This window comes from Pleurodeles waltl, chromosome 1_1 (genome assembly GCF_031143425.1).
Source record: "Pleurodeles waltl isolate 20211129_DDA chromosome 1_1, aPleWal1.hap1.20221129, whole genome shotgun sequence".
Lineage (NCBI taxonomy): Eukaryota > Metazoa > Chordata > Amphibia > Caudata > Salamandridae > Pleurodeles > Pleurodeles waltl.
The window spans coordinates 527,636,218-527,663,317 of NC_090436.1; the positions used below are offsets into that span (position 1 = coordinate 527,636,218).

At 46.3% G+C, this 27,100-nt stretch overlaps 1 protein-coding gene across 3 annotated transcripts in view; it reads right to left on the reverse strand.

Moving 5' to 3' along the window:
• The window catches only part of MCTP1 (multiple C2 and transmembrane domain containing 1), a 2,197,525-nt gene extending 2,170,798 nt beyond the window's left edge, over positions 1-26,727 (reverse strand). Inside the window, exon 1 of one of the 3 annotated variants that reach the window (XM_069225469.1) lies at positions 25,580-26,727. In XM_069225469.1, coding sequence (XP_069081570.1) covers positions 25,580-26,182 — 603 coding nt within the window. In that variant the 5' untranslated portion in view covers positions 26,183-26,727. The remainder of the gene's footprint in view (positions 1-25,579) is intronic. The other 2 variants (XM_069225480.1, XM_069225487.1) reach the window with 2 other exon arrangements.
• Positions 26,728-27,100: the final 373 nt, after the last annotated feature.

Genomic DNA, 27,100 nt, shown 5'->3' on the forward strand with positions numbered 1-27,100 from the left:
TTCTGGCTGTCACCACCAGGTAATACCTGATGGTGGGTAACTGAAAAAAGCAAAGAATTACCCCCACACCCAGGGAGAACACTTTTTCAGTGTGGGCGAGCATTAGTTATTTGCTGTTTGTTGAACAGGCATCAAAACCGACAGCGGACGTCCACCAAACTTTTTCTACGTTGACAGAAACCGCCATGATGGTGGTTCTTATGGAGGTACAGATATCTCTGCTGGGCAGATCTCTAAATCTGGTAGACAGTCCTCCATCAACTTGACGGACTGCACTTCATCGGTCAAACTCTAAATTTGTTAATTACAGTGCTTTACTTCCCCTGTGTCCTTTTATGGTAACTTGTTATTTGAAGTTCACCAGCAAAATCACAGGTATGTGTTTCTTTTGCTGAACAACCTGGGCATGGTGGAGTAAAGTTTGAAGTTTTTAAATCACAATAAGAGACAAAACAAGTTAGGGAGGTGGAAGAGAATGGACAAAATCATCTTTTAATAAACTTGGAAGGGAAAAGGGTGTAGAACAGGGCAAGAGATCACAAGTGTCACCCATTAAAAAGACAGGGGATCGTTCCTTCTCTCATTACATAAATATGATATTTCCAAGTTCATTGGAAAAGTTCGGTGTAGTGCGCCTATATTTTATTTCTACTGATATTACTGTCCCAGGTCCATTTTTATTAAACTATTACAACCTTATATTCGATTTAGCAAATAACAATAAATCATTATTATAATAAGAAAATCAATATATGAATGTGAATTGGGTCTTCCAGATTATGCTCGATTTGGTCAGAACACCTCTATTGGTCTGAAATGGGATCAAGCACACCCCACATTACAGCGGCAGCATTCGAAGACCATGCAACGTGGCAAAACTCAGAAAGATGTGGCTTTGTAGTGTGCTTATCCAACGCTCACATTCTGTTCTCATGCCCCGTTTTCGGCCAAGTAGCACTGAGATAAGACACAGTTCCCCTAGAGAAGTTAGCACACAACTTCCTCTGGCTCTGGGCTCGGTGAAATAGATGCTGCTTGCCAAAATGCTTTCATAGTCTGCAGTGCAGATCCTATGGTACAGGGAGAACAGCTTGAGTGTGATTGGAACTTGTGAAGTATAATTGCATCCTGAGAGTGTGAGAGCGAGAGAAACGTGGGGGGAGGAGGAACATTGGAAAAGAAAGCAGAACGAGAGAGAAGAAGAGGAGATAAAGAAAAAGAAAGCGATTGAGATAGACTAGGGGAGAAAGAGGTGTGGAGAAGGAGGCGCCAGAGAGATTGAGACAGTGACATCGGGAATGAAGAGAAAGAGAGGGGCGGGGACAAGGTGACGGCATTTGAAGTAGGCATTTAGACACAAATGGGATGGAGTGAGCAAAAGAGAGGAAAAGATGGAGATAAAGAACGAGCGATGGATTCGTAAGTGACAGACTTAAGATTGCAGAGAAAGATGTGCAGAAATTGACAAAAAAAAGAAAAAGAACGATATTTAGAAATACATACCATACAGAACGCGAAGCACGTAGTGACACCGAATGAGAGAATGACAGACCAGAAAGGTGGAAGGAGAAAGAGAGGTTGAGAGATCAAATGAGAGAGCAAGAATGCGCATCAGGAAGCCGAGAAGAGGGCGTATGCATGATGACTGGCCTGCCCTGCCCCTGCAGCGCTGCAAGCTTTTAGTTGATTTGATAGCTTTGCTGCCATAAACCACTGGAGCCAAAGGGTTGAGTGGATTCTGCTGCAGCAGAGCACGAGTGAAATATGCTCTCACATATGTAATGTAATCTATTAAAAAGTGCCATTTACAGGCAAATCATGCACATAGAAAGTGATATTTTGATCAAACACGGAAGTTCCTACTTTGTACATGATAACATCAAAGAAAAGGAGAAGGGACAAAAGTATCACCGTAGCATAATACATGTCAATATCGCTATGTATTATGCACCAAATAGCCGTCCATGAACTCTTCACAGTAAAACAAAATGCAAAATAGAATCAATCATCATTATAAAAAGTAATCATAGGGGAAGCTAGAACTGCAACGATTTTTAAATTGTAATGCCTTGCATGCTTCGGGCAACAGGTTGGGGATCCTTGACTCTGCACAGCATTTCGCTGCCTTTTCGTCTGGTTTCGCGCTAGTGCTTTAAATGGGCCGGTACTGTCCGGTACTGAGAACCAGCACTTTTTTTTTGAGAGGGAGAGTACCTGCACTTCTCAAGAAAACGTAATACTTTTAATTGCAGAGTACCGGCACTTCTCAGAAACAAGCAGTACCTGCACTTCTAATTTTCCATTTCAAGCTCTGGATATTATTACCACACGCGTGCCCTACATGCATGCATGCATACATAGATACGAACATTCATACGTACATGCTCTGCTCGCAGAAGAGGGGCTTCGCTGCATTGACAGCCACAGCCTGTGGGAGTTTTTAGACCGTCAAGTGGGTAACAGTTGATGCGTTCGCAGAAGAAGCGCGAGTGAATTGAGAGACCGGATGGATGGAGAAAGGCAGGGATTTCTAGAGACAGGGGGAAGCGGGGAGAAGAAGAGGAAATTACACCGACCTTTACCTTCTTTGCCCTTGGCTTTCAACATTTTATTGCAGCGTTTTTGGATCTGGCTGCTTCTTTATCTGTGTCTGCAAAGAGTCTGATAATTCTCGGTGACTTTGATGGTAACGCGGATTATCCATTAGACGCGGTGTCATGGACGCTCACTTCGGATTTAGCACGTTTTAATCTCACCCACTTAATCAAGACGTTCACTGACATTAAAGGACATATTTTGGACTTGATCTGTTTTTTCGTCTCCAAACCCAGTTACTATTGGTTCCTGATCCCCATTCGTTACAACTGACCACTCCGCCATTTCATTTTCTTTTAAGGGAACTCCTCCCCAGTTAATTCATAGTAACCCCCGCCTACCTCAGGTTAGTGACCATCACATAAATTGACTGCAAATTTGGTTGCAATAAATCTTGGGACAGAACCTCCTACTCTTACAAATTACTTGATTACTTTGTTTACCTTCAATACGTGGATTACCTCAGCACATGATAAATTCACCCCAGTGCCTTGGTTTATCCCAGCTTTAAAAGATGTAAACATCACAGGGTTACACTTCAAATGCTCCATTGGAAGGATACTTTGCTCCATCATATTGCGGGCCTGGGGAGGGGGGAGAGTTCGGGAGATGGGATCTGATCGGTATCTCAACCCTGGAGGTGTGTAGCAGGGCTCTCACATTTGGTTCTTCTCAGACTTGCAAGCCCATTTCCAATTGCACCTCTCACAGTTCTTTTGGTTCTTGTAGCTCTGACGCACTCTGTTGGCCCATGGGTCATCACTGGTGGAGGTCCCCAAGTTTAGTCCAGTGGATGGCAAAACCCTTATGGATCTACTGGCACAGGGGGGTCTCCCAAGTATACCGTTCCCTGGTTAATAATGCCCCAGATCTGCTCCATGGTCTCTACTCTAAATGGGAGGCTTGGGTTCATGTTCTGGAGGATGGGGAATGGAGGGTGGCACTCATGCCCCTCGGGTGCTGGTGATTTAATCCCACCTCCATATAATCCAGATGGTGCATGATGGAATCACATGTGCCCGAACCACACATTCCTTAACAACCTGGTCATAACAACGACCGTGTCTTTACCACGCATGCCTTTACCACCATGCCTTTACAACGAATTTAATTGTAAAAGAATGTGTAATATGCATGGTAAATTGTCCCCCGCTGTGCCTCCTTACACCTGATACCATACTCTGCAATCCACCCCACCCCTTAAAACTGCCCCTTCCACCACATGCCCTGAGCCCTACACTCCCCCGCCCTGAGCCCTAAGAGTAACCCTGTCCTGCTCTTAAAGCTACCCTGCCCTAAACCCTAAAACCTATCCCACCCTGTCCTAAAAACTACCCTGACCCCCAGCCCCATCCTAAATCCTAAAACCTACCTGTCTCTTTCCTAAAAACTACCCCAACCCCCACCCTGAACCCTGAAATCTACTTCGCCCTGTCCTTGTCCTAAAAAGTAACCCAGCCTCCCTCCATCCTAAGCCCTAACAACAACACTTAAAAAAAAAAAAAATCCAGACCCCCAAAAAACTGCCCCTTCTGCCCCCAAGCCCTCCGACCCGACCCTGTCCTTAAAAATTACCCCCACCTGTCCCACGCCCACTTACTTGGCTGCCATGTTCCTCTCCCGGCTGTTCCTGCTGTGTTCCTGAACCACGTATATGTATGTTCTGGTTCAGGCACATGCGTGGTTCAGACAACAGTGGTAACACTTGCATGGTTTCAGCCTGCATGGTTCCGGTAATAGTAAAAGCCATTTCCCAATACAGATAAATGTTCTTCGTGCTGCTTACTTGATGCCACTGACGCTGTGCAGAGCCGGCAAGATCCTGTTATCCTCTTGTAATGGATGTGGGGCAAACAAAGCTGACTTTTACCATATGATCTGGTTGTGCCCTGCTATACAGGACTACTGGTCCCGACTTTTAGGTCTTTTGGCAACGGTGCTAGGAAGACCAGTAATTGTTAGAAGGCGTTTGGGGGGGAAACACTCTGAAAGGTACTTTGTGGGGCTGGCACCCATGCTTGGGAAAAGAGACATTGCCCGGAATTGGAACTCAAATACTAACCCTAACGTGCTGGTTTGGCAGCGGGCAATAGACTGGTGTTCCAAAATGGAGGAATTGGTGTAATTTTTTGCGGGGCTGCTCCCACAAACATCGTAAGATATGGGGTCCTAGTGGGAGCATTTTGGGCTCCAGGGTTCATAACTGCTTAAGTTCATTTACTCTGTATTCATGCTGTCACAGCCAGGTGTTATTTTATTTTACCTGTCTGGTTGTATGTTGTTGGCTCTGGTTGCTTTTCTCAGCAAAACCAATAAAAAATATTTTATCAAAAAATGTAACTATCATTCCAAGTACTCTGGAGCGAAATGGCGATTACACTACTCAACAGATTGCAAATTAAGCTACCTTGGCACCTCTGAAGTGAGAATAAAAAACTCCTTCGACGCACAATAATAGACTTATAGACCTCACATTTTAGAAGTTTTAAACACCCTTAAAGCTGAGCTTCGATTTGCGTGGCATCACAAGCGTTCTGTGATTACTTATTGTACATGTTTTGAAAGTTTGACTAGTTTCTATCCAAGAAGCTGAGATATCAGTTATGTCTTCCTCATTGTTCTGCTTTTAACCACTGAGGAATCAGTGGGTCTCAGCTAAAATGTTGACCTTTATATCAGGGTCACCGCCTGATTCTTGTCCAGCTTAATATCTGAGGTCACAGGCTCCTCTAATTGCCTCTCATCTTACACCCACCTTAAAACAATCACTTGTAACTAACCAAAACAGTGCCCAAGGAGTGGTAGCAGGCTTTTATTATCCTGCTTCAAACACATTTTTCCAACTACAGATCTCTCTATTACTTCCACCCCCGGTGAATATTCTTGAAACTCATGTGAATTCTCAACTCTCTCCTTTCTTGGAAATTAGCAAGCGTTTCAATACATACCAGTCCACTTTCAGAGCAAGGTGAAGTCCGGTGTTGATACTAACTGGGGGTCTTCAAACAAATTACATCAGAATGTGTCTTGACTCTGATCATCCTGCCATGCTTATAACCTTAGATCTGCCGTCGCTCTTATTATGGTCCCCTGGAGCTCCCTGTTAATTCATTTTGCTTGGGTGGGATTGGGACACCAAGCCCTTGATTGGCTTGAATCCTTTCTCACAGATTGATCTAAGATGGTCTCATTAATTCCTTTCAAATCTGATTTAAAGATATCAAATATAGTTTCCAAAACGATCAGCACTTAGTCCTACATGTTTAACATGTATGTTGTGCTGTAGAAGCTTTGATTCGCTCTCATGGTTTTGCACATTACCTCCCGTCCCTCCCTCGCCTTCCTTTAAACCAATGAGGCTTCCTGCCTCCCACTAGACCCTCCCTTCCCCTTTTAAACCCCCCCCCCCACCCCTACCCCCTCCTGTTATTTTTGTCTAGCCCACGCTAGACTTTCCTTTTCACTTACCTCAACGGCGGGGCCTGGGGGACATCGTTGGGTGCACTCCTTGGGACGCGGAGCTCCGCGAGGTGTGCTTCGGCTGGGCGCGTCTTTTCTGAGCAGGCGGGGCTGCTCGTAAGACGCATCCTGGGAGGCGGCTGATGGGGTCAGCCGGCTCTTTGTGGCTGGGGCGTCAAGTTCCGGTTTTCTACGCCGCGGAGCCGCGTAGAGATGCCGAGGAGCGTTTTTTGGTTTCCTATGCGGGTAGGACGGGCGTTCTGCCCGCATTTTGACTACAATTTTGGATTTTGACCTTTGTGTGGATTGGTTGATGGTGGTGTTGGGGGAGGTCCTGGGCCCTGTATATTTGGGGGTGTTTTAGGGTTGGTGGCAGTGTGTTTTTGATGTTATCATGCCTAAAGCGCAGGCTAAGAGAAAGAGGATTGTTTCTTCTTCCTCCTCAGAGGAGGAAGGTGCTGCTGGTGTTTCGAACCCTGGGGGCCCCCAGATTCCGGGTGGTGGTGCTGCGCCTCTCATGTCCAGGGAGGAGGTTCAAGAGATGATCGAAGTGGCTGTTTCTAGAGCTCTTCAAGCGGGGATGGCCAGGCCTAGTCGGTCTAAGGCTACCCATACACCTGCATCTGCAGGGAAGTCCTCCTCAGAGAGTGAGGAAGGGGATGCTCCATCTACGTCCTCTGGGGGTAAATATGTCTCCAGGGAGGAGATGTGGGATGTGATGGCACATGTACGGGACAATTTGGGGTTTCCAGTGTTTCAACCTACAAACTCGGACTCTCACTTATTTCCGCAATATCAGACGCCTTCTAAATTTGCCATGCCTTTTCAGGGACCTGTGAAGGATATGGTGTTTCGAGAATGGAAGGATGTGGATAAGGCTCAGGTTCCACGATTCCTTCAGAAACTTCATTTACTTGAGGTATTGCCTCCCTCGGTCCTCCTGGATTCAATTATGGCTACCCTGATTGGCAAAACTGCGGTCACTCCAGAGGATTGTGTGCCTACTGATGCCACGGACCGTAAGGTTGATTCAGGGCTTAAGAGGGCTTTTGCGGCTGAGAATCTGGCACTGAGGGCAGGTATATATTCTGCTTATGCCGCCCAGTCGTTGGTGCAGGACTTTGATAAGCTGGCGGTGGCTGTTCAGGAAGGGGCGGAGTGTTCAGAGCTCCTGGCTGGTATGGAGCAGCAGGCCAGGTTGTTGGCAGATGTGTCTTCAGATGTGGTCCGTACTTCGGCTCTGGTGTCTGGTGCTTTGATTGGGGCCCGCAGGTCCCTCTGGTTGTGATCCTGGAAGGCCGACCCGGGGGAGAAGGCTGCCTTGCTGCGACTGCCTTTTGAGGGTTGTAGCTTGTTTGGGGATCAATTGCCTTCCATGCTTTCCAAAGCGTTTAAGGAAAGGAAGCATGCCTTGCCTTATAAAGGGGGATCTGCTTCAGGAAAAGGGTGGAAGAAACATTCCCGTTCTTCTCTCAAGATGGATGCCAAATCTTTTTCTTTTAGGAAACGTCATTTTCAGCCGTGTTTTTCCCCTAAGAAGTCTGCTCCTTCGAACCGGGGTGGGTTCAAGAAGGGGTCCTGACAATCACTGTGGGCCTGGGCATAGGGCCTGTTCGGGGAAGGCTGAGACACTTTCTTTCAACTTGGAAGGAGAGTGTCAGCGATCATTGGGTGCTGGACATTGTGGCCAATGGTTACGTCATCGATTTTGTTGTGGTGCCTCCAGATTCCGGGGTACGTCCCAGTTCTCTGCCTACAGGAGGGCCGCGGAGAAAGGCATTGTTGGACGGAGTCCGGGACTTGCTGGTCAAAGGGGCCATTTCCTGCGTTCCGCTGGAAGAAAGGGGTCAGGGCACTTATTCTGTCTTATTTCTAGTTCAGAAAGTATCAGGGGGTTTCGGCCTGTGCTCAATCTGAAGGAAGTGAATGCTTGGATCAGGACGGTGCATTTCCGCCTGCTGTCTATTCAGACTGTCTTTCCATTGGTCATTCAAGGGGACTTTCTGGTGTCACTGGATCTGCAGGATGCTTACCTCCATGTGCCTGTGGCAAGGACTTCGCAGAGGTTCCTGAGGTTTGCTGTGGATCAGGAGCACTATCAGTTTTGCGTACTGCCTTTCGGCCTCAAGTCTTCTCCTCTGATTTTTACAAAGGTGCTGGCCCCCCTGATGGCTTTGCTACATTCAGAAGGGGTGTTTATTCATCCATATCTGGACGACATCTTGATCCATGCACCCTCGCGGGCCCTGTTGCAGAGGCAGGTGGCCCAAGTTCTGGTGGTCCTGCAAAACCACGGGTTTTTAATCAACTGGGGAAAGTCAGATTTAGTCCCATCCCAGGATCTGGTTTTTCTAGGAGCTCGGTTTCGGACTCTTCTAGGCTTGGTGACAGTGTCAAAGAGGTTAGGTGTGCTCCAGTCCATGGTGAGGGAGGTTGTGTTACGGTCTGCCCCCGTGCTCTTCTGTGGTTGCGTCTGCAAGGTCATTTGGCGTCTGTGATATTTATGGTCCCTTGGGCGCGTTTCCATCTGCTGTGCTTAATGTCATGGTTCCTGAGAAGGTGGACGCCAGGGTCCGGTTCTCTGATGTCCAGGATTCCGGGGTCAGGATTGATTCGCAGGGAGTTGAGATGGTGGTTGGATGCCAATCATCTTCGGGTAGGGGTGTCTTTGTCTCCTCTGAGCCCGGTGGTGGTGACTACGGATGCCAGCCTCTCCGGATGGGGTGCTTGGATGGGGTCGGCACAGATTCAGGGGTTCTGGTCCCCGCTGGAGGCCAATCGGTCGTCGAATTGGCACGAGTTGAGGGCTGTATTGTTGGCTCTGATCCATTTCCAGGTGTCCCTGAAGGGAGCTGCGGTTCTTGTTCGAACGGACAACTTAGTGGCCAAGGCTTATGTCAACCGACAGGAGGGGACCAGGTCAAGGGCTTTGTTCAATCTGGCCAGGAGGATATTTGTGTGGGCTCAGGAGTGGGTTCCTTCTCTCAGGGCTACGTACATTTGGGGGGTGGTCAATGTTCGGGCGGATCTGCTGAGCAGGGTGATTCCTTCCTCTCAACTTTTCTCCCTCCGAAAGTCACTGTTTCTTCATCTGGTTCGTCTCTGGGGTCTTCCAGGGCTGGATGTGTTTGCGTCCACGGAAAACGCAAAGCTCGGTCGCTTCTGCTCCCGGGTTCGGTGTCCTGGAGCCTGGGAGGTGGACGGGATGTTGTGTCCTTGGCCGAGGGGACTTTTGTATGCGTTCCCGCCGTTTCAGCTAATCAGGTCTTTTCTGTTGAGGGTGCGGCTTCTGGGGGCCAGGGTTATCCTGATTGCACCCCATTGGCCGAGGGCTAATTGGTTCCCATTGCTGCAGCTGATGGCATCCGGTCGGATGTGGCCTCTTCCTCTTTGTCCGTCGGCCCCTGGAGTTTCCCTGCCTCTCGATGGGGTCATTGAGGAGGTTGCACTTGACGGCCTGGAAGTTGAACGCCGGGGTTTGACGGGTCTGGGGGTACCAGTGGCTTTGAGTTCTACTTTACTGGCTTCCAGGCGGCGTTTCACTTTGCTTTCATATGGTAGGCAGTGGAAGGTTTTTTCTTCTTGGTGCTTAAGGCATGAATTGGATCCTACCTGCACGTCTATCTTTGATGTGATGCAGTTCTTGCATGAAGGTGCACAATTGGGGTTGTCAGTGGCGTCTCTGCGGGTACAGTGGGCGGCTATTCAGGCATTTAGAGGTCTGTCGCGTAATCTTCTGGATGAGTGTCGTTTGATGCCTAGATTTTTTCAGGGGCTTCTTAATTTGTTTCCTCGCCCTGTACGTTCATTTCCTTCCTGGGATCTGTCTTTGGTTTTGGACGTTTTAACGGATGCCCCTTTTGAACCTCTGGGGGACTGTGATTTACGCCATCTTTCCTTGAAGACATTCTTTTTGGTGGCCATTACTTCGGCTCGCCGTTTAGGGGAATTGGGGGCCTTGGCCTGTTCTTTTCCTTTTTGTAACGTTTTTCAGGATCAGGTGGTTCTGGTTCCGGTACCTTCTTTTATCCCGAAAGTCAATTCTTCTTTCCATGCTCGCCAGGAGGTCATCCTTCCTTCCTTTTGTCCGAATCCCTCCTCGGTGGAGGAGGTTCGTTTACATTCGTTGGATGTACGCAGGGCTTTGTTGGAGTACCTACGTGTGGTGGCTCCTTTCCATAAGGGTGATTCGCTTTTTGTAAATTTCGGTCTGGCCCGTAAAGGGGAGAAGCCTTCCACAGTTTCCTTGAGTCGGTGGGTGAGATCTTTGATTCTGTTGGCTTATTCCTTGAAAGGGGTGGTTCCTTCTCAAGGGATTCAGGGTCGTTCTACCAGGGGTATGGCGGCTACGGTGGCGGAGCTTCAGGGGACTTCAGTGGTGGAAATTTGCAGGGCCGCCACTTGGGCCTCTCCTTCGACGTTTGTTCGGCATTATAGGTTGTTGGACTTGGGTGGTTTGGAGTCGGTATTGGGTCACCGAGTCTTATCCTCTATGAGGTAATAGGGGTGGGGTTTTGGTGGCCTTTGTGCATGATAATAAACTTCTTGCAACTCAGTGTCCGTCTCCTGTGTGTTTCTTGCTATGTCTCATTGGTTTAAAGGAAGGCGAGGGAGGGATGGGAGGTAATGCGTCCATTTTCTTACGATAATGGCATTACTCCTAGTCCTACTCCCTCGCCTTCCTTTCCGTTCCCTCCCACCCGCCCTCCCGGTACGGACTGTCTGAGTTGCTACTTGGGCTTGCTTTTTGTACCAGAGGGGGTAGGGGTGGGGGTGGGTTTTAAAAGGGGAAGGGAGGGTTTAGTGGGAGGCAGGAAGCCTCATTGGTTTAAAGGAAGACGAGTGAGTAGGACCAGGAGTAATGCCATTATTGTAAGAAAATGGACACATTATTCAGATGCTGATGATACTCAAATGATTGTTAAGCAGGTGGGGAATATCAGACCCATTCAGCCAAAGTTTACAAGATGCATGATCTCAATAGCTACATGAATTATCTTCAATTCCTTTGGATTGTATTCTTAAAAACATGAAATTCCGTTTTTCAGGAACACATACTAACTGTGACAGAACCTGGTGGCCTGTGTGCATGCCCCACTACCTCTCCTACTCAAACTGCCAAAAACCGTGGCATTATCTGTGACAGCAATTTGATTTTTCATGAACATATTTCTAAAACGATTACTGTTTTTTTCTTTATACAATGCCGACAAAGGTTGTCTCCTTCATACCACTGATCAGAGGAAACCCACTTTAGTAATATTATGGCAATTCTGTCTTCCTTGGTCTTCCTAATAACTAAATCAGTTGGTTACCGATGACGTTGCAGAATGCAGCTGCCAGTCTTCTGCTTGGAATAAGAAATATGCGTTTGATATCTTGCGATATGAGACACTTGCATTTGGCTTTCTGTTGACTAAGTATGTTTTTTAAATATCTGAGTTGTTACCTTTGGGCCTTTCATTCATCTGTCCCCACTACTTTCAAGGCATCTTTCCTGCTCAATCCCTATGCTCCACGTCTGCTCCTACAAAGATTAGACAGAATGGGTATACAGGATACTGCTTTATGCTGGATTAAATCTTTCATGTATGATCGCACCTTTCAGGTGCATACTAACCAATATAGGTCAAAACCTCATTGTTTAGCCTCTGGTGTGCATCAGGGGTCCATTATGAGTCCTATGAGTCCTATGCTTGTAACCTATGTGTCAGACCACTGGCAGATGTAATGGAAAATTGTCACCTTACACCCTTTTCTTATGTTGACGACACACAAATTGTGGTATTTCTGTTATCTAAAAACAACCAGAATACAATGGCCTTGCTTTCCAGTCTTACCCGAGTTTCAGCAAGGATGTGAGCAAACTCCCTAAAGTTAAAAGGAGACAAGTTGGAGGTCTTGTTGGTGGGTAACCGTGCTACCCCTGAGGCTCACACTTGTGGCCTGTGGCTATGGGTAAACCCCCTAACCCAGTGCCAGTTGTAAATAGCTTGGGAGTCTGGTTGGATCATAAACTCACTGTGAGTAGGCAGATTACCAAAGAAGTAGCAGCCACTTGTTTTGGCATACTGAAATGGCTCAAGAAGATTCTTTACTGTCTTCCCACCTCAGCTCAGAGAACCATAGTCCAGACCCTAGTTATCTCTAGGCTGGACTATGGGAATGTCTTACATATGGGGGTGACAAAATCGCTACTCAAACACCTCCAGATTGTGCAAAATGTTGCTGCATTTCTTTTACTTTACCCCCGCAAGTTTTCCTCTACCGCCAGTATGTTAATTGAGTGGGATGTGCAATTTAAGGAAGTGTGCAAACACCGGACGCCTCTATCTTAGATCCTTGGTGTCTCGATATTCCCCATAATGCCCATTGCAGTCCAGCTATTTGAAGCTGGTCGCAATTCCTAGAATTAGGAAATCCCACGAAGGAGGCCGTGCATTCTCTTAATAATAATAAGAATAAAAATATTAATAATATAACATTAGGAGTGTAATACCATACACTTTAAATCTAGTTAACACTATGCCAGGTGAAATATAAATGCATTTATTGGTTTTACACAATTAAACCAAGAAACTATACATATCCTCTTAAGAAATAATTAATTTCCCAGGTTCTTTAAAAACATGACACATCTAAAACCATTTTGTCTGCACCACTTAGCAAATGTGCAACGAATTCCATTTGCTTGCTTAAGTACAAGGACTCCAAATGCGGAATGAAAAATTGATAGCTCAACAAATAAGTACCACTGCGATCCAACTTGAGTTCCACAGGATCATAATACAAATGACACAGGGAACATGTACAGTTGTCACCAGCACTATCCAGCCACCATGCCTGGGCATGCTTGTGTGTTGGAAGTTGGCTGAATCGATTTCACTATGCTCTATAGTGGGTAACATGTTTAAATAGAGTGTGTGGGGAAGCTGATAAGCATTAAACTAAATACAGCAGCAGAGGTCTTACGACTTAAATAGATTCTCTCTCATTAAATAGTTTTAAGAGAGAGCTCCAACCCACTCTTTGATTAGACTTCAAGAAGTGCCTACAAATAAGGATGATACATTTAAACAGTAATTAAAAAAGTTATTGTATTGGACATTTAAATAGTAATTTAAAAGTTATGTTAATAATCATTTCTTTTAGCTTTCTGGCTCTCTCAAGTCTAGTAAAGTGTTTCTTTGGGTATTAACATCTTCCAAAAAGGTTGCACTCTCCTGAAACCAGATCAGTCTTTGTGGCCAGAGACCAAGTACCACTTATGTCAATGTTGCTGGGGTTGACTTTGCCGGGCCTAGACAGAAGTTCCAATTTTTCAACATTATTGAATTTGGTAACTAAACTCACAGATCAAATCAGCACCCGGCATAGTAACAAAGACGCAGTCTTAATATAGTAGACAGAGAACATAAAACTTAATAATGAGCCCCCAAGAACTACAACAAAGGACATTAAGGGCAATTATATTCACCATCCTCTAATCCCTTTTTTATAAATGTAAATCCCATGTTTGCGTTGACTCAAATGTTATACCTAAATAACTGAACTTTCCTCCTAGACCTACTTTATCAATTCTAACTTTACCAAGAAAACGGCACCCAAACACCTTTATCACAGTGGATAAAATGCATTTCTAAGACAAACGAGTCACAATATTGTTTCAAAGTATTAAGGGGCAGATTTAGAGTTGAGTGAGTAGTCTATCGCCCACCAGGAGAGCAGAGTTAATGCCCTCCTCTGCCCAATCTGACTACCGCCCACTATATTTAGAGATCTCTGTCGGCCTGGTTGTAGTAAGTAATCCACATAGTCAATATTCAGGTTTAGCTGTTTATTTATAGGCTGTAGTCACCCACAGCATACTGTGCCTTACTGACGCGGAGTCCAACTGCAACTGATTCGCTTCCCATTCAAATTCCTCGCTGGTGTCCGCTTCATGCACATGTGCCCTTACAAATCATAACAACATGACAATGCACGAGAAGCATCTTGAGTGCTCATTTGTCAGCACAGCACGCTAATCGTCATCAGGACGTACGTGGCAGCCATATTGGTTGCCTATTCGAGCAATATTGTTAGTGCTGTTCGGCACATTTTTTTATTACCGATTTGAGCGTTTTTGGCAGCAGACTACCTGGCATAAACAGACTGGTTACTGTAGGTAAACAACGTTTTGTGTTATCATCACTTTATGTAATTTTTACAACATTGTTGTTTTGGTTGGTGGCTCGTACTTTGGGTGTCACTTAGCCCCTTATACAGGGTTGTGCTGCATATAAGACAATAAAATGTATTGTTTATCACCCGATACTTGGTCCTATACACTGTCATGGCAACTCCTCATCAAATTACTCAAGCACCACCATTCCTAGGGAAGCCAGGTAAACCAGTAATTAATGGGCACAGTGGTCCAGGTTGTTTGAGAACCATTTGGTAGCCATTGATGCCAATGGATATAATGCAAGTTTGCACTGTTATTAGGAAGTTTGGGGCAAGCAGCTCAGCAAATATTTGATAGTCTGCCGCCAATACGCCTTACCCCTCAAGGTGATGGACAGTGGATTGTGTAGCTAGAAGCCATAGCGAGACTGAGGAAACAATATTCTGATGAACTTAGCATTATGTTGGAATGACATCATTTTTACAAACGCAAGCAACTGTCAAATAAGAATGTGGAAGAGTATATTTCAGCTCTGAGTGTTGGTGACTACATGTGAATGTAGTCCTAATCTAGATAATTACACTTGGGATTAATTTGTTTTCAACTGTGCATCAAGGAAAAACCAAGAGAGATTGCTTAGTTTTAGAAACCTGTCACTATTCGAAGTTATTGATTTGGCTCTTAGTATTGAAAGATCAGCAATCTCAACCAAGGTCATGCATGCAGAGTCCACCACTGATATCAAAGGCGTGCCATCTACACACTTGGTCCAAGAGGAGTCATTGTATATGGTCATCACTGAAGGTAAAATGTCTAAATTTGTTTAAAAAAGGACATCAATCTTTTGCTATAGATGTGGATCTAACAGTCACGTAAGCAATTTCTCTGGCTGCCTAGCTATGGGTGAACAGAGCTTATTTTTTAAGAAAATATGTCATTTTCAAATTGTTTGCATGAGTAACAAGAAGATGTTAAGAGTTGGCAGTGCTGATGTTGAAGTGGACACATGTTATGATTCCCTCAACAATGTGATATTAACACTTGGCTGTGATGACAAGGTTAAAACAGTTAAAGGATCGTTGTGTACTGCAGTTTTTAAAGGTATTCCTTTTCAGGTCATGCCGGATTCTGGATTATCCATAACTGTATTAAGAGACACCACCTTTTATGAGAACTGGGGTAAAGATTGTTCATTGTCGCAGTCATATGTGAACCCCAAAGCGTTTGGGTAGTAAGACATAGAGATGGTTGGTTATTTTTTATCTAAGGTACAATGTTTAGGCAGTGAGACACACATGAAAGTGTACGTACCTGTGAAAGAAAAGAACATAATTGGTTGGCAAGTCCTGGAGCTGAGAACCCTGTGGTAGTAGGTAATTTGCCTGTGTGCCATGTGGATTGTGGGGAGGTTTCAGTCAACGAAATTCTGGCTAAATTTCAAACAGTATTTAGAAACCAAGTAGGTCTGGTAAGGGGAGTGGAACACCACATGAGGCTGCCACTCACACAAACTAAGGACTGTCCCTATCAGTGTCAACAAAGAGTTAAAAAACACGTTACAAAATCTACGTGCACAAATAATTATTTAGCCTACAGATTCGTCACAGTGGGTGGCGCCCATAGTAGTCACATGTAAACAAACAAAGTCAAGATTCAGCTGTTTATTCACAGATTATAGTCACTCATGGCATGCCACATCCAGCTGGCTCAGAGTCTGACTGCAAATGACTCCCTTCCTGTTCGATTCCCTCACCAGTGTCCGCTTCATGCATGTATGCATTACAAATCATAACAACATGACAATGCACAAGAAACCACACAAGAAGCATCTTGAGACACAATACATACATCACATCAACTTCCTCCTCTTAAAAACAAACAAAAAAATCACTAAATACATGTTAAACTGCACATGTGCAAATTATACATTAAAATACTATTATCTCTAATAGCTTATAAAATCATCAAACATCGTGGGAACTTTCCTGATATGTGATCCTATCACCACCTCTTTGCCTTTGTGGCCCATGTCACCATGAACCGATCTTGAGGGCAACGGTTGATCAGTGGCCTCACCAATCTGTCTAGAAACATTCCTTTGCTCCACATCAGACTGCAAACAATGCGCCCAATCATGGTCATATATAGAAGGGTCTCTTTTCTTCTGTTGCGTGATATTAGCTTGTTCTAGTTTTACTTTCACCAGTTGTCTTTTGTTCCACCAACCTTTCCCTGCACCAAATGCTGCACCTAGGGATGGCCAGAGGGTGTTGGGGTGAATAATAGGAAACTAGGTATAGCACGTGGTAAGGAGCAAAGGCAAGTGTGTCATGGCTTGACCATGGCTCAACAACACCGCTATTGCTTTTTTCCATGGCTTTGAAGCAGGGCCAGATTATGTAGGAGAAGCATACTTAACACTGTAAATGGGTAAAATTAAATAACTATGATCTCGTTCTCATCATAGTGACATCATAGACAACTCGCGTGATGACTGACATCGTAGAAAACTCGAGCTTCACTCTCATTGTCTATTTGAAATCAATCTATTGGATTATTCCAGTTCTGTTTTTTTCACATGTAACAGCAAAGAGGAAGGCACCTGTATACGTTTAAAAATATTTTTTCGTCATCCATTGAAGGAGGAATAGAGACAAATGAAAATAAAAACAGTCAGAAATAGTATTTTTCTGGAGACCGGGGAATTAGAGGCCGTCGTGGTTATGGCTTAAGAACTGTTGTTTTACTAGCATGGGAAGGCAGAGGCGTCTGTGCTGAGGTTTGTAGATTTTATTTATTGTTCAGTTTGCGAGACTGATGGTGTTGAATTTGCCACTCCAGAATGATTAGTGAGCATAGAAGCATCTTCCAGTTTACTATCTGTGAAAATACATTTCTCATCAATGTTCATCTTCCCTCAGGGTATCAACAGGCTGACGACGGCATTAGATAATATGAACGAAGGATTAGTCACTGATGGCTGTAAGAGCACATACGGCAAATCTCAAATAACATTCTCTACCTATCAAGAAGGCGAAAACTGTGTAGTTTAGGAGTGCTCTGCAAAAGCTCCTAATGCCTCGAATGAGCCGTGTAGTACTAAAAATGAGTCCAAGACCCCCTCGGCTGCATGTTCCCTCCTTCAGCTTTCACAGGAATCATGAGCCGAGTTTTTTCGCAGAGGGAAAACAATAGCTGATGAAAAGATCTGATGCCTGTAAGATATGGCCAAGTTATGCCCCTACTTCTGCCTCTGGTCCCCAGTGCTGACAAATGTTGTGCCTTAGACTTCACAGCAATTCCATAAATCCATGGCACCGATCCAGCTCTCTGGCTCGCCCCAAGACCTCCGACTGGACTAGTTTATGAAAGAGCTGTAATCTACCTGGCAGGAAAGCCGTTGGCACTGTTCAGCTGCTCCCTCGAAGTGAGTTTCATGGCACCAAAATGGAAAGCAGTTATTGTACCTCCCGTTTCTTTAGCCAACACTAGACCCTATGGATCTTAATAACTTGCCCCCTATTTCCTTACTTCCCTTTACACCAAAGTTACTAGAGATGACAATGATGGTCCAAAGATTTGTCAATGACAACAGTTTACTGGATTCTCTGAACTAGTGGTGTTAGCAGTAGCGGTATAGTTGTTGTTGCAGTTTTGGGGCATTTATTGTATGTGATCTGTCTGTGGCTTTCCATACCATCACCCAGCTCCTGTTAATCACACAACTGGGTACTGCTGGCTGCTGAGGAATTGTTTTAGATTGGCTGGAGTGCTTTTGTATGGCCAGACTGCAAACATTGGCTATGCCACCTAACACATCCACTGCTCGTGACTGAAAATGATCCCCTCTGTGGGTCAGTATCGGCATACAGCCTTCGGTACCTCCAGTAGCCATTAGGAGGATGCTTTTATAAGCATGCTGATGAAACACAGCTCGGGTTTACCCTTTATAAGGAAGAGAAGGAGACCTGGAGAAATAATCAATCAGCCCACTTCACCTCATCGTTGCCGATAGTAAGATGGGGAATGTCAGTCCTTTAAAAAAAAATCTGTCCCAATAGGACCCACGTGTCACTGACATCTGTGACGTTTTCCTGTGGCAAATTGTTAAATGGCCAGGAACTACAGTCTGTCCACTGGAGCCAGATAAAGACTAACAGTCCCTAACCTCAGCCTTTGCTTGAGTCACAAGTTTTCTCTTGGAGCTCAGACACCCTATACTTCCCGTTTCTGCATCTTCCATATGAATGCACTTAAAAGGGCTGTGCACTTTATTGGCTTTCATCATCTACAACTGTAGTCGTTGCTGCTGATAAGATGTTCAGTCATCATGGTTTCATTCCTTGAATGGGCCATCTCGTGGCTTCCCTGTATTCCTTACCCTAAATGCCATTTAGTAAAATGGTGATGGATAAGGTCTTGACCATTGAGCATAAGACCGTATACCAAAAGTAATCGGGCTTCATGGGGACATATGATCATCAGAGAGTAGTGTCACCAGCCAGTCTGACCTGATCTCAAGAGCCAGAGTCCTGGACCGTAAGCTTGGGAGATAGAGCATTTTCTACAACAGAACTAAACTCTCAAACTCAAGCACCCCTTCTGTTGAAATTCAAAAAAATCTCTTAAGATTTGACTCTTTTTGTTATAAGCAATGCGTCTCTGTGGTGTACGTTACAGTGAATCATGTGTTGGGTTTACTACTTTTAGGCAGTTGCAAAACATTTTCATAGAATGGCTCTTTAAAAGCATGCCTAGCATTACACAACATTTAGTGTATCCGGACAACCGTAGCAAAACTAAAACTGAGAATAGGATCAAGCGGATTGCATATTGGCCGCACTCTCCCTTCACCTATACTCAGGGCCACTGGAATTATGTGAGAGGAGAGGGTCAAATTATGCATCAGGGTTGAGCAAATTACGTGGTAAAACAAGGCAAATTAAGCAGCATAATGTGGCACATTTTAAAATAATATTACTTCATTATTTAATCATATTTACCTTGGTAACACTGTTTGGGTATTGGCTGTATATCATTAGTACCCGTCCAACACCCAAATATAGTTGTAAGCATCAGAAAGTTCACCAGTCCAGCTTTGCTTAATGGCCTTCCATCAGTTGAATTAAGTCAACATTTGCGAGAATACCTGCAGATGGACTTTTCATTTTTTTTAACTATTGAAAAAATGGGCTGGACTATGTATTAATATTTAATTCCTTTTAAATGTATTTGAACCGTGATTATTAGGAATTGAATTTTGCAATGGAAATTTTTTGTTTAATAAATATATATATATATCTGCCTCATAATCGTATGAATATGTAGTGATTATTGTTTCTGAATATATTTTGTTTTTACATTAAGCTTGCATATTCTCATTGGTATGCAGTGACTACTGAATTTAGTATTTTGAATAGTTAAGGTTCATGGAATTAGGTTTGTGTGTGTTCCACTAATTGCTTTTGTTCTGATACTAACTGGTTTAGATCTTTCCATTCCAGTATACATACTTTGGCAACAATTTATGTTTTTAGTGTTTGAGCACCATATATGAACTTACCACAATTTGCAGGAAGGTGCAGCTAAACAAAGTCATTGTTGCCAAAGTACTTAGCACAGCAACATGTGTCACTGCACTTTAGTAACTTTTGAACTGTTAGAGCTAGAAGCATTTTGTTTTGTTAAAATCTGCAGATTGTGTGGCAGATGATGGATTATGTGAGAACTGTGGCAAATCTATAATTATGCAAAAGTCGCAGCAGCCGCACAATCGCATAATTCCTGTGGCCCTGCTCATATTGAGGTGCTCTTCAGCTTAAATAAATTACATACATATATCGGAGAATTCCATGCCTTTTTAAGCAGCTGTTAGACCTGGCATCCTTAGTGTGGTTTCCCCTCTATTTTTGCCTCTGACTTCTGCATTTTTCACTGTGTGTTGGATTTAGTTTTTGTTGGTTTTGGTACCCTGTGAACTTTACCACTGCTGATCAGTACTAAAGTACAGGTGCTCCCTGTGCAAATTGTGATTATGACTGGTTATCCATGATTGGCATATTTGATTCACTAGTATGTCCCTAGTATAGTGCACCCTGTGTGCCCAGGGCCTGTAAATCAAATGCTACTAGTGGGCATCCAGCACTGATTGTGCCACCCACATGAGAAGCCTTGTAAACCTGTCTCAGACTTGCCATTGCAGTGTCTTTGTGTGCAGTTCTAAACTGCCATGTGGACCTGGCAAGTGCACCCAATTGCCAGGCCCAAACCTTCCCCTTTATTACATGTAAGGCACACCTAATGTAGTCCCACTGCAGCCTCGTGGGCAGGGTGTATATTTAAAACGCAGGACATTAACTGCTCTGTTTTACATGTCCTGATAGTGAAATACTGCCAAATTTGTTTTTCACTATTGCAAGGCCTATCTCTCCCATAGTTTAACATGGGGATTGCCTTGAAATACCTCTCAGGTGTAATTTCCATCAGGAGCAGATGGAGGTATGGAGTTTGGGGTCTCTGAACTCATAATTTAAATATACATCTTTTAATTAAGGTGGTTTTTAAATTGCATGTTTGAAAATGCCACTTTTAGAAAGTGGGCATTTTCTTGCTTAACCATACTGTGCCTCTTCCTGGCTGTGGAATAAACATCTGAGTCAGAATGACAGTCGGGCTGGTTGTGAATTCACTCTAGACAGTCATACAAAAGGAGCTGAGGTGTGGCCTGTATTCCCTGATGGGTCTTCCTGGGCTAAAGTGATGGGAGGAGCTGACACTTGCACCTGGTTAGGGCTATGCCTTTTCTTACATGGTGCAGTCTCCAACCCCCTAAAGCGTGTCTGGGACCAGGGCAGGGTCTTGTGCACTACAAAGACTTTCCTTTGAAGTTTTCCTACTTCAAAGGCAGAAATTAGTATAAGTATTGGAACCAAAACCCCACACTTTTAGAACACTTTTGGATCAAGAGGAGACTCTGCCAAGGAGAAGAGCTGTGATGAGGAGTACTCCCCATTTACCCTGTGTGCTTTGCTGGGTTGGCCTGCAGTTGCTGCTTCTGCTTTGGAGAGGGCAAAGACTGAACTTTGCTGTGTATCTTGCTTGTGAAGTTTCTCCAAGGGCTTGGACTGAGCTTGCCTCCTGTTAAGAAATCTGAGGGACATCAAAGACTTCACCTGCCAGTCCCTGGGTTCTCTTGCTGAGGACCCTGACTTGCCAAGAGGTGCCCACTCCAGTTCATGGGCCTCTGGGACTGACGTCTGACATAAAGCAAGAAGTACAAGGCACACCACCTACGGATGACTTCAGAACTGGCGCTGCTGCCCGAAAGCTGTGGTGGCCGCTGAAATGCAACGACCATGGCAGACACTGCAGGTCCGATACCGCCTCAATGCCTGCGAAGTCCCGCAACATTGTGAGCCTCAAGAGACGTGTCACTGACGTCAGTGACACCTGACTCCGCTGTGGCACCTATGGCCCCATGGTGTGACCGTGACACTGCGAACTTGCTTCATTGCATCTTGACCCGCTGGACTCATCGACCCCGCCAGATCGTAAGGAACCGATGCCTTGCCACCAACGCTGCCTCGCCACTGCTGCCTCAATAAGGAACCGACGCCTCACCTCCTGCGTAGCAGTACGTAACGGACAGTGCACTAGCTCCAATGATGCCTCACCTCATCGACTCTGTGCCACGCCTGATTCTGACTCATCTTTAAGGTAGTGTACCTGGGGTCTGTGCGACTCTGTGACTGGTGCCGCACTCCCTCGCACGTGGCATCAAACTATTTGGAATGGTTCTGTCATAACGCTGTGATAGTACCAGTTGGAGCTCTTGTGTTTCTAAGTGCTTTTATTGGGATTTAATCTTTTTAAATTAATATCTTTGCTTGTGTATGATGATTTTTTGCTGTTTTGGTCTTGTTTTACTTAGATAAATATTGGCTATTTTTCTAAACTGGTAAGGTGTCCATCTGTGGTGTTTTCACTGTGTTACTGTGGGTGGGAACAAATACTTAACACATTGCCTCTCAGATAAGCCTGATTGCTCGTGCCAAGCTACCAATGGGGTTAGCAGGGGTTATCCTAGGAGTGTGACGCCCTTACCCTGACTAGTGTGAGGATCCCTGCTTGGACAGGGTGTAAATTGACTGCCTACTAGAGACCCCATTTCTAACAATAGCTTATCATCCTCTTGAAATAGCATTTTGGATCACGCCCAATATGGCTTCAAAAAGGACTTGGACCCTGATTTGGAGCTTGCAGACAGGATAGTCTTCCATAAACATGGAGTACCCCACAAGTTGATGTTCCACCTGCACTATTTAGAGTCAGGAGACTGTTATGTTTTTGCCAGTGATTCCCCCTCTGGTTCTGCGTGCAGAATCCTTACATTGATGGACCGATGGCTGGGGCCCATTAGAATAAATGGATCAGGCTGCCTTCCCTATTTTGCACTTATTTTCTTTTTCAGATTTTGTACCCCCTCCGCCCCCCCCCCCCCCCCGCCCCTTTCTCGGTGCCTAATCAGGTATGGCCTTGATTTTTGGGGATTCTTTTTGGTTGCCTAATCTCTTTCATATTTCCTCTAAGTGGTGAAACACAGAGGAAAGATAACACAGGTCAAAGATAGACAGATGAACGTATTGGTAGGTCAAAAGGGAGACATAATTGTCATGAATGAGGTTACAGGCAATGTAACTATACCGATATTATATTAACGTTGGGCTGTTAAGCGCACAACGTACCCACTTGTTTTACTTGTCATCATTCATTGTCCAGGTTTAATGCGCCGTACACACTGCATCAGACATTTCTAGGAGCTATCTTCCAAAGGAGGCACTAGAAGACTCCTTGACTCATTGGAGCCTCTTCGAGGTGAGTACTGTAATATAAACCACAATGTCACATGTTCTACTCTCCTTCTACCAGGGGCGTAACACAGGCCCCTGCAGTCCCTGTTGTGAGGGGAGCCTCAATCCCCTCCCCCCTTCAGCCTCAGGACTGCAAATATCTGTGAAACGTTGGTGTTTCAGGGGCCGCTAACACATCCTTCAGGGGGTCACGTCGCTTTCGCCACTGCCTTGTACTGCATGTGCTGGGGTGCCCTCTCGTGACCTGCCCCCATAGAGCCCCTCCGAATCTGCCCTGTCCTCCCGGCTTCACACATGCATGTCAAAATAAAAATGTAAACTGAAAACTTGTCGCTCGGCACAGATTGTCGTTTTTGCAAGTGTAGAAACGCAGATCACGGATGAACGTGCAGGAAGTCCGGGAACGGCAAGAAGCTGTGACAACTGCTAATAATAACGATGACGACATAAAAGATCACTCTCTGTCAAAATAAAAAACACTCATTGTCAACGTGACACAACCGGGAGAGCAGCTGAGCATACTGATTTAATGCATGAGGTAAACAAGTGCACAGTCCAAAAACACAGCTATGTCATCAAAATGAACAACAATGAAAATAGACATTCGGCTTGTGATACGACTAAAAAATGATGTGCATTACACACAACCTATTAGAATTAACACCTTGTCAAAAACGACTTTCTCTGGAACTGCGCGCCCTGTTTGAAAACAACTAGAGCCGTCTGGCTGCTGTCCCGGATCCTACAGCTCTATTAGGGAGCAGCGGGAGAAAGTGGAAAAGAAAAGTAAGGGAGTAAAAGTGTCTGTCTGCCAGCCCTGCACCGACAGCACCATATCTGCGCGCCTGCTGCGCACCCGCCTCCGGGCGTACCCCATGACCGTCAGGACAGTCACTAGAAGGCAGAGGCTCCCAGATACGCAGAGACTTACATGAACATCCCGACAAGCGATTAAACCGGAAAACATGTCAGGATAGGCCAAAACCTGTGAAGTTAAGCGTGTTGTGCGTTTACACGGCAGTACATAACACCTACATCCGGGGGCGCTGACCGCAGCCCGTAGACCCAAGTTCCTCTAAAAGCAAACAACATTCACCGGAAATTGTAAAATAGGCCAAAGAGCTCCAGCAACCGCAGAACAGCAGAGCACGTGGGTAAATGCAAAAGTGTAAACAAACCCAATGCGGTTAAACAGATTCCGAGCGGCCTCCTGAAATGTCACCTCACAGAAGGGAACTTCCTGCCCTGCGCCTTGTAACGTCATCTAATTTGCTCAGCACTTCTTCACACGTTTCTCCAATAACCCCTATTCAAAGCATTAAAGAAAATAAATATAAGAGCCAGTGCAAACGTGCAGAACCTCCTCTGGGCTATGTGCTTGTAGTTTATTGGCACCATTCAAGAGCTATTTTGGGGGAAGAGGGCAATTATAATACATGGTGTGAAGGGGTGGCTGTACCTCGCTTCAGTTCAACTGAAGAAAGATCAAATTGATGTTGGATTTGTGTTGAAAGACACGATTGTGTTTTGTGAATTGGCTGACCTATATTCTTTGCTATTGCTGCCCTCATCCAGGCAGAGAGACTTTTGGGGCCCTTATCAAGAATATGTTGCGATGCGCATGTAATATAGACGTAAAAATTGACAGGTCGGAAGAGAGATGAGATGGACTGTAGCCCTAACATACCCTGATAGATAGTTTGTGTGGACTTTAAGACGCAGGGCGATCTCAGAATTCCGGGGGTGGGGGAGTATGGGTCTATAATGAACACTGTGAACAATTTAAGGTTATACTCAGATGGAATGTTGCACTATGTATTCTGTTGGACTACATCCAGTTTTGATAGTAAAAGTTCGGTCAAGCAATTTAAAATAGTTCAGTTTAGTTATAAACAAAAACGCAATAAGGCTGAGCTGCATCCTTCAATGAAGTAAATATTCTTGCAAGGTGTATGGTTTGACGAGATTATCTGCACGTGTTCAAAACGTACAGACTCGGTCTACATGTATCTGCGCTGCCTCTGCACGCAGCCTGTGTTGTCTCCGAGACGCGGTGATGGAGTTTATTAATCTGCTCTCAAAGTATGCTTTTGTGTTTCAAAAGTGGAGGGTACTCGAACTGGACCGAGCCCCCTAGCAGTGATAGCAGGACAACGCGCGCGCCACGTGCAGCAAGATGTAGGGGTAAAGGCAGCTCCCTGAAGTGTGTTCTTGGGACCTGAGGCAATACGCTGTGGACAGGAGGTGTGGACTGGACAGCACTGGTCGGTGAAGAACTAGACTCATGCCCAGGGGAGGCTCTGGTCAGGGCAGCTCAGCATACATGCGCAGGGGAGGCTCTGGTCGGAGCAGAGTTACACATGCAGGGGAGGGGGGGAGTGGTTCTGGTCGGAGCCGCGCTGCACATGCCCAGGGAGGCTCTGGTAGGGACATCGCTACACATGGCCAGGGGAGACCCTGGCTGGCCGGGATGGGCCGCTACACTCACCGCTTTGGCTTGGTTCCCCGGGGCGCTGTCCTTGGTGCTGATCTCGGCTGCAGGCTCCAGCAGCTCCCGAAGGCACTGTGTCCCGGGCAGGGAGGAGCTCTTCTGGTGCGCCAGGTGCCCTCCTCCGGGGCTCCTGCGGGGATGCTGCGGGGCTCGGTGGGGCTCGAGGGGCTCCGTGCTGCTCCCTGCCGGCGGGGTGGAGGAGTGCACTCCGGGCGGCTCCCCCGGGGGCGGCGGCGTCTTGGCCCGGCCATGGGGCAGCAGGTGCTCCCGGAAGAGGCGGCGCAGGGCGCCCCCGCCGCCCCCCTCCAGGGACTCGGGCCCCGAGCAGCACAGGTTGGGCTGAGAAGAGGAGAAGACGCGGTCCAGGACGTGGTGCCTCCGGCTGCGCAGCGGCTGCGGGTTCAGACCAGGGGGCAGCCCGGGCAGGGGTAGGGACCCGGGGACCCCTGCCACAGCCGTCAGAACCGGCGGGGAGTCCGCACTGCGGCGCTCAGGGCCGCTGCTGCTCTTCTGGGACTTTCCCATCTGCAGGTTCCTCCAGAGCCGGGCCTGGAAGGTGGAGGCGGCGGGGGGCGTCTCGGGCCCCGAGGGTGGCTCCATCCCGGCTCTGTGCACCGCTGCTGCAGCTCGGGTGCCCCTCCGCCTCTCCCGCCTCCCGCAGCGGCGTCCGCTGCTCGGGATGCACCGGGGCTGGGAACAGCAGCAGATGCGGGGGAGCCCCGGCGGCGTGATGAGCCCGGGGCACTGGCCCTGGAGGCCTCTGCGGCGCCCTCTGCTACCGGCACCCTGCGCTCAGAGCCGGCTCCCCGCTGCACGGCCGCTCCTGCTGCTGGGCTGTGCGCTCTGCTGTGCACCGGCAGTGGCTGGGCTCAGAGCCCCTCCTGTCCGCAGCAGCAGCAAACTCAGGGCGCTAGCGCCGCATGGCCGCAAAGTTTTACAGCGCTCCCTTCAGTGGCACCTGGCGTGGGACGAGAAACACCTCCTTTCCCGGCTTCTCTGCGCGCACCACCACGTGCACTGAACACACATACCGTAAGCAGAGCGTGCTGGGGAATTTGACATCCAGAGACATAACCTGAAGCAGTCTAGACTCCACACTTGGCCTGAAACGTGTGTGTTTGGGCAGACTCCATCACGTAGCTGTCAAAATAGAGGTCTTTTGCAAACATATAAAAAAACGGCTTCACCCACCCCTATCCTATTAGTCTTTGCTTAAGATGTAGTGATGAAGTTTATCCTTTCATCCAGTCACCCAGAAGCAGAGGGACCGGAAGTGCTGTGGAAGATGTAGTAAAGGGGCCCACATTATTTGTGATGGTATGTTGGGTGGTCTAAATGACTTAACCACACTTGCGATAAAATGTTTTCTGTCTATACTTTACAAGCGCACCTGCTGGCAACCCTTCGCTCGCGCTCTGCCACTGACAGTAAATGCAGCTGTCCCACGAGGCGCACTGGAATATGAGGGCGGTGGAAGCAGAGCACGAGCATCCATTAATCCGTTTCATACTTTAGTCA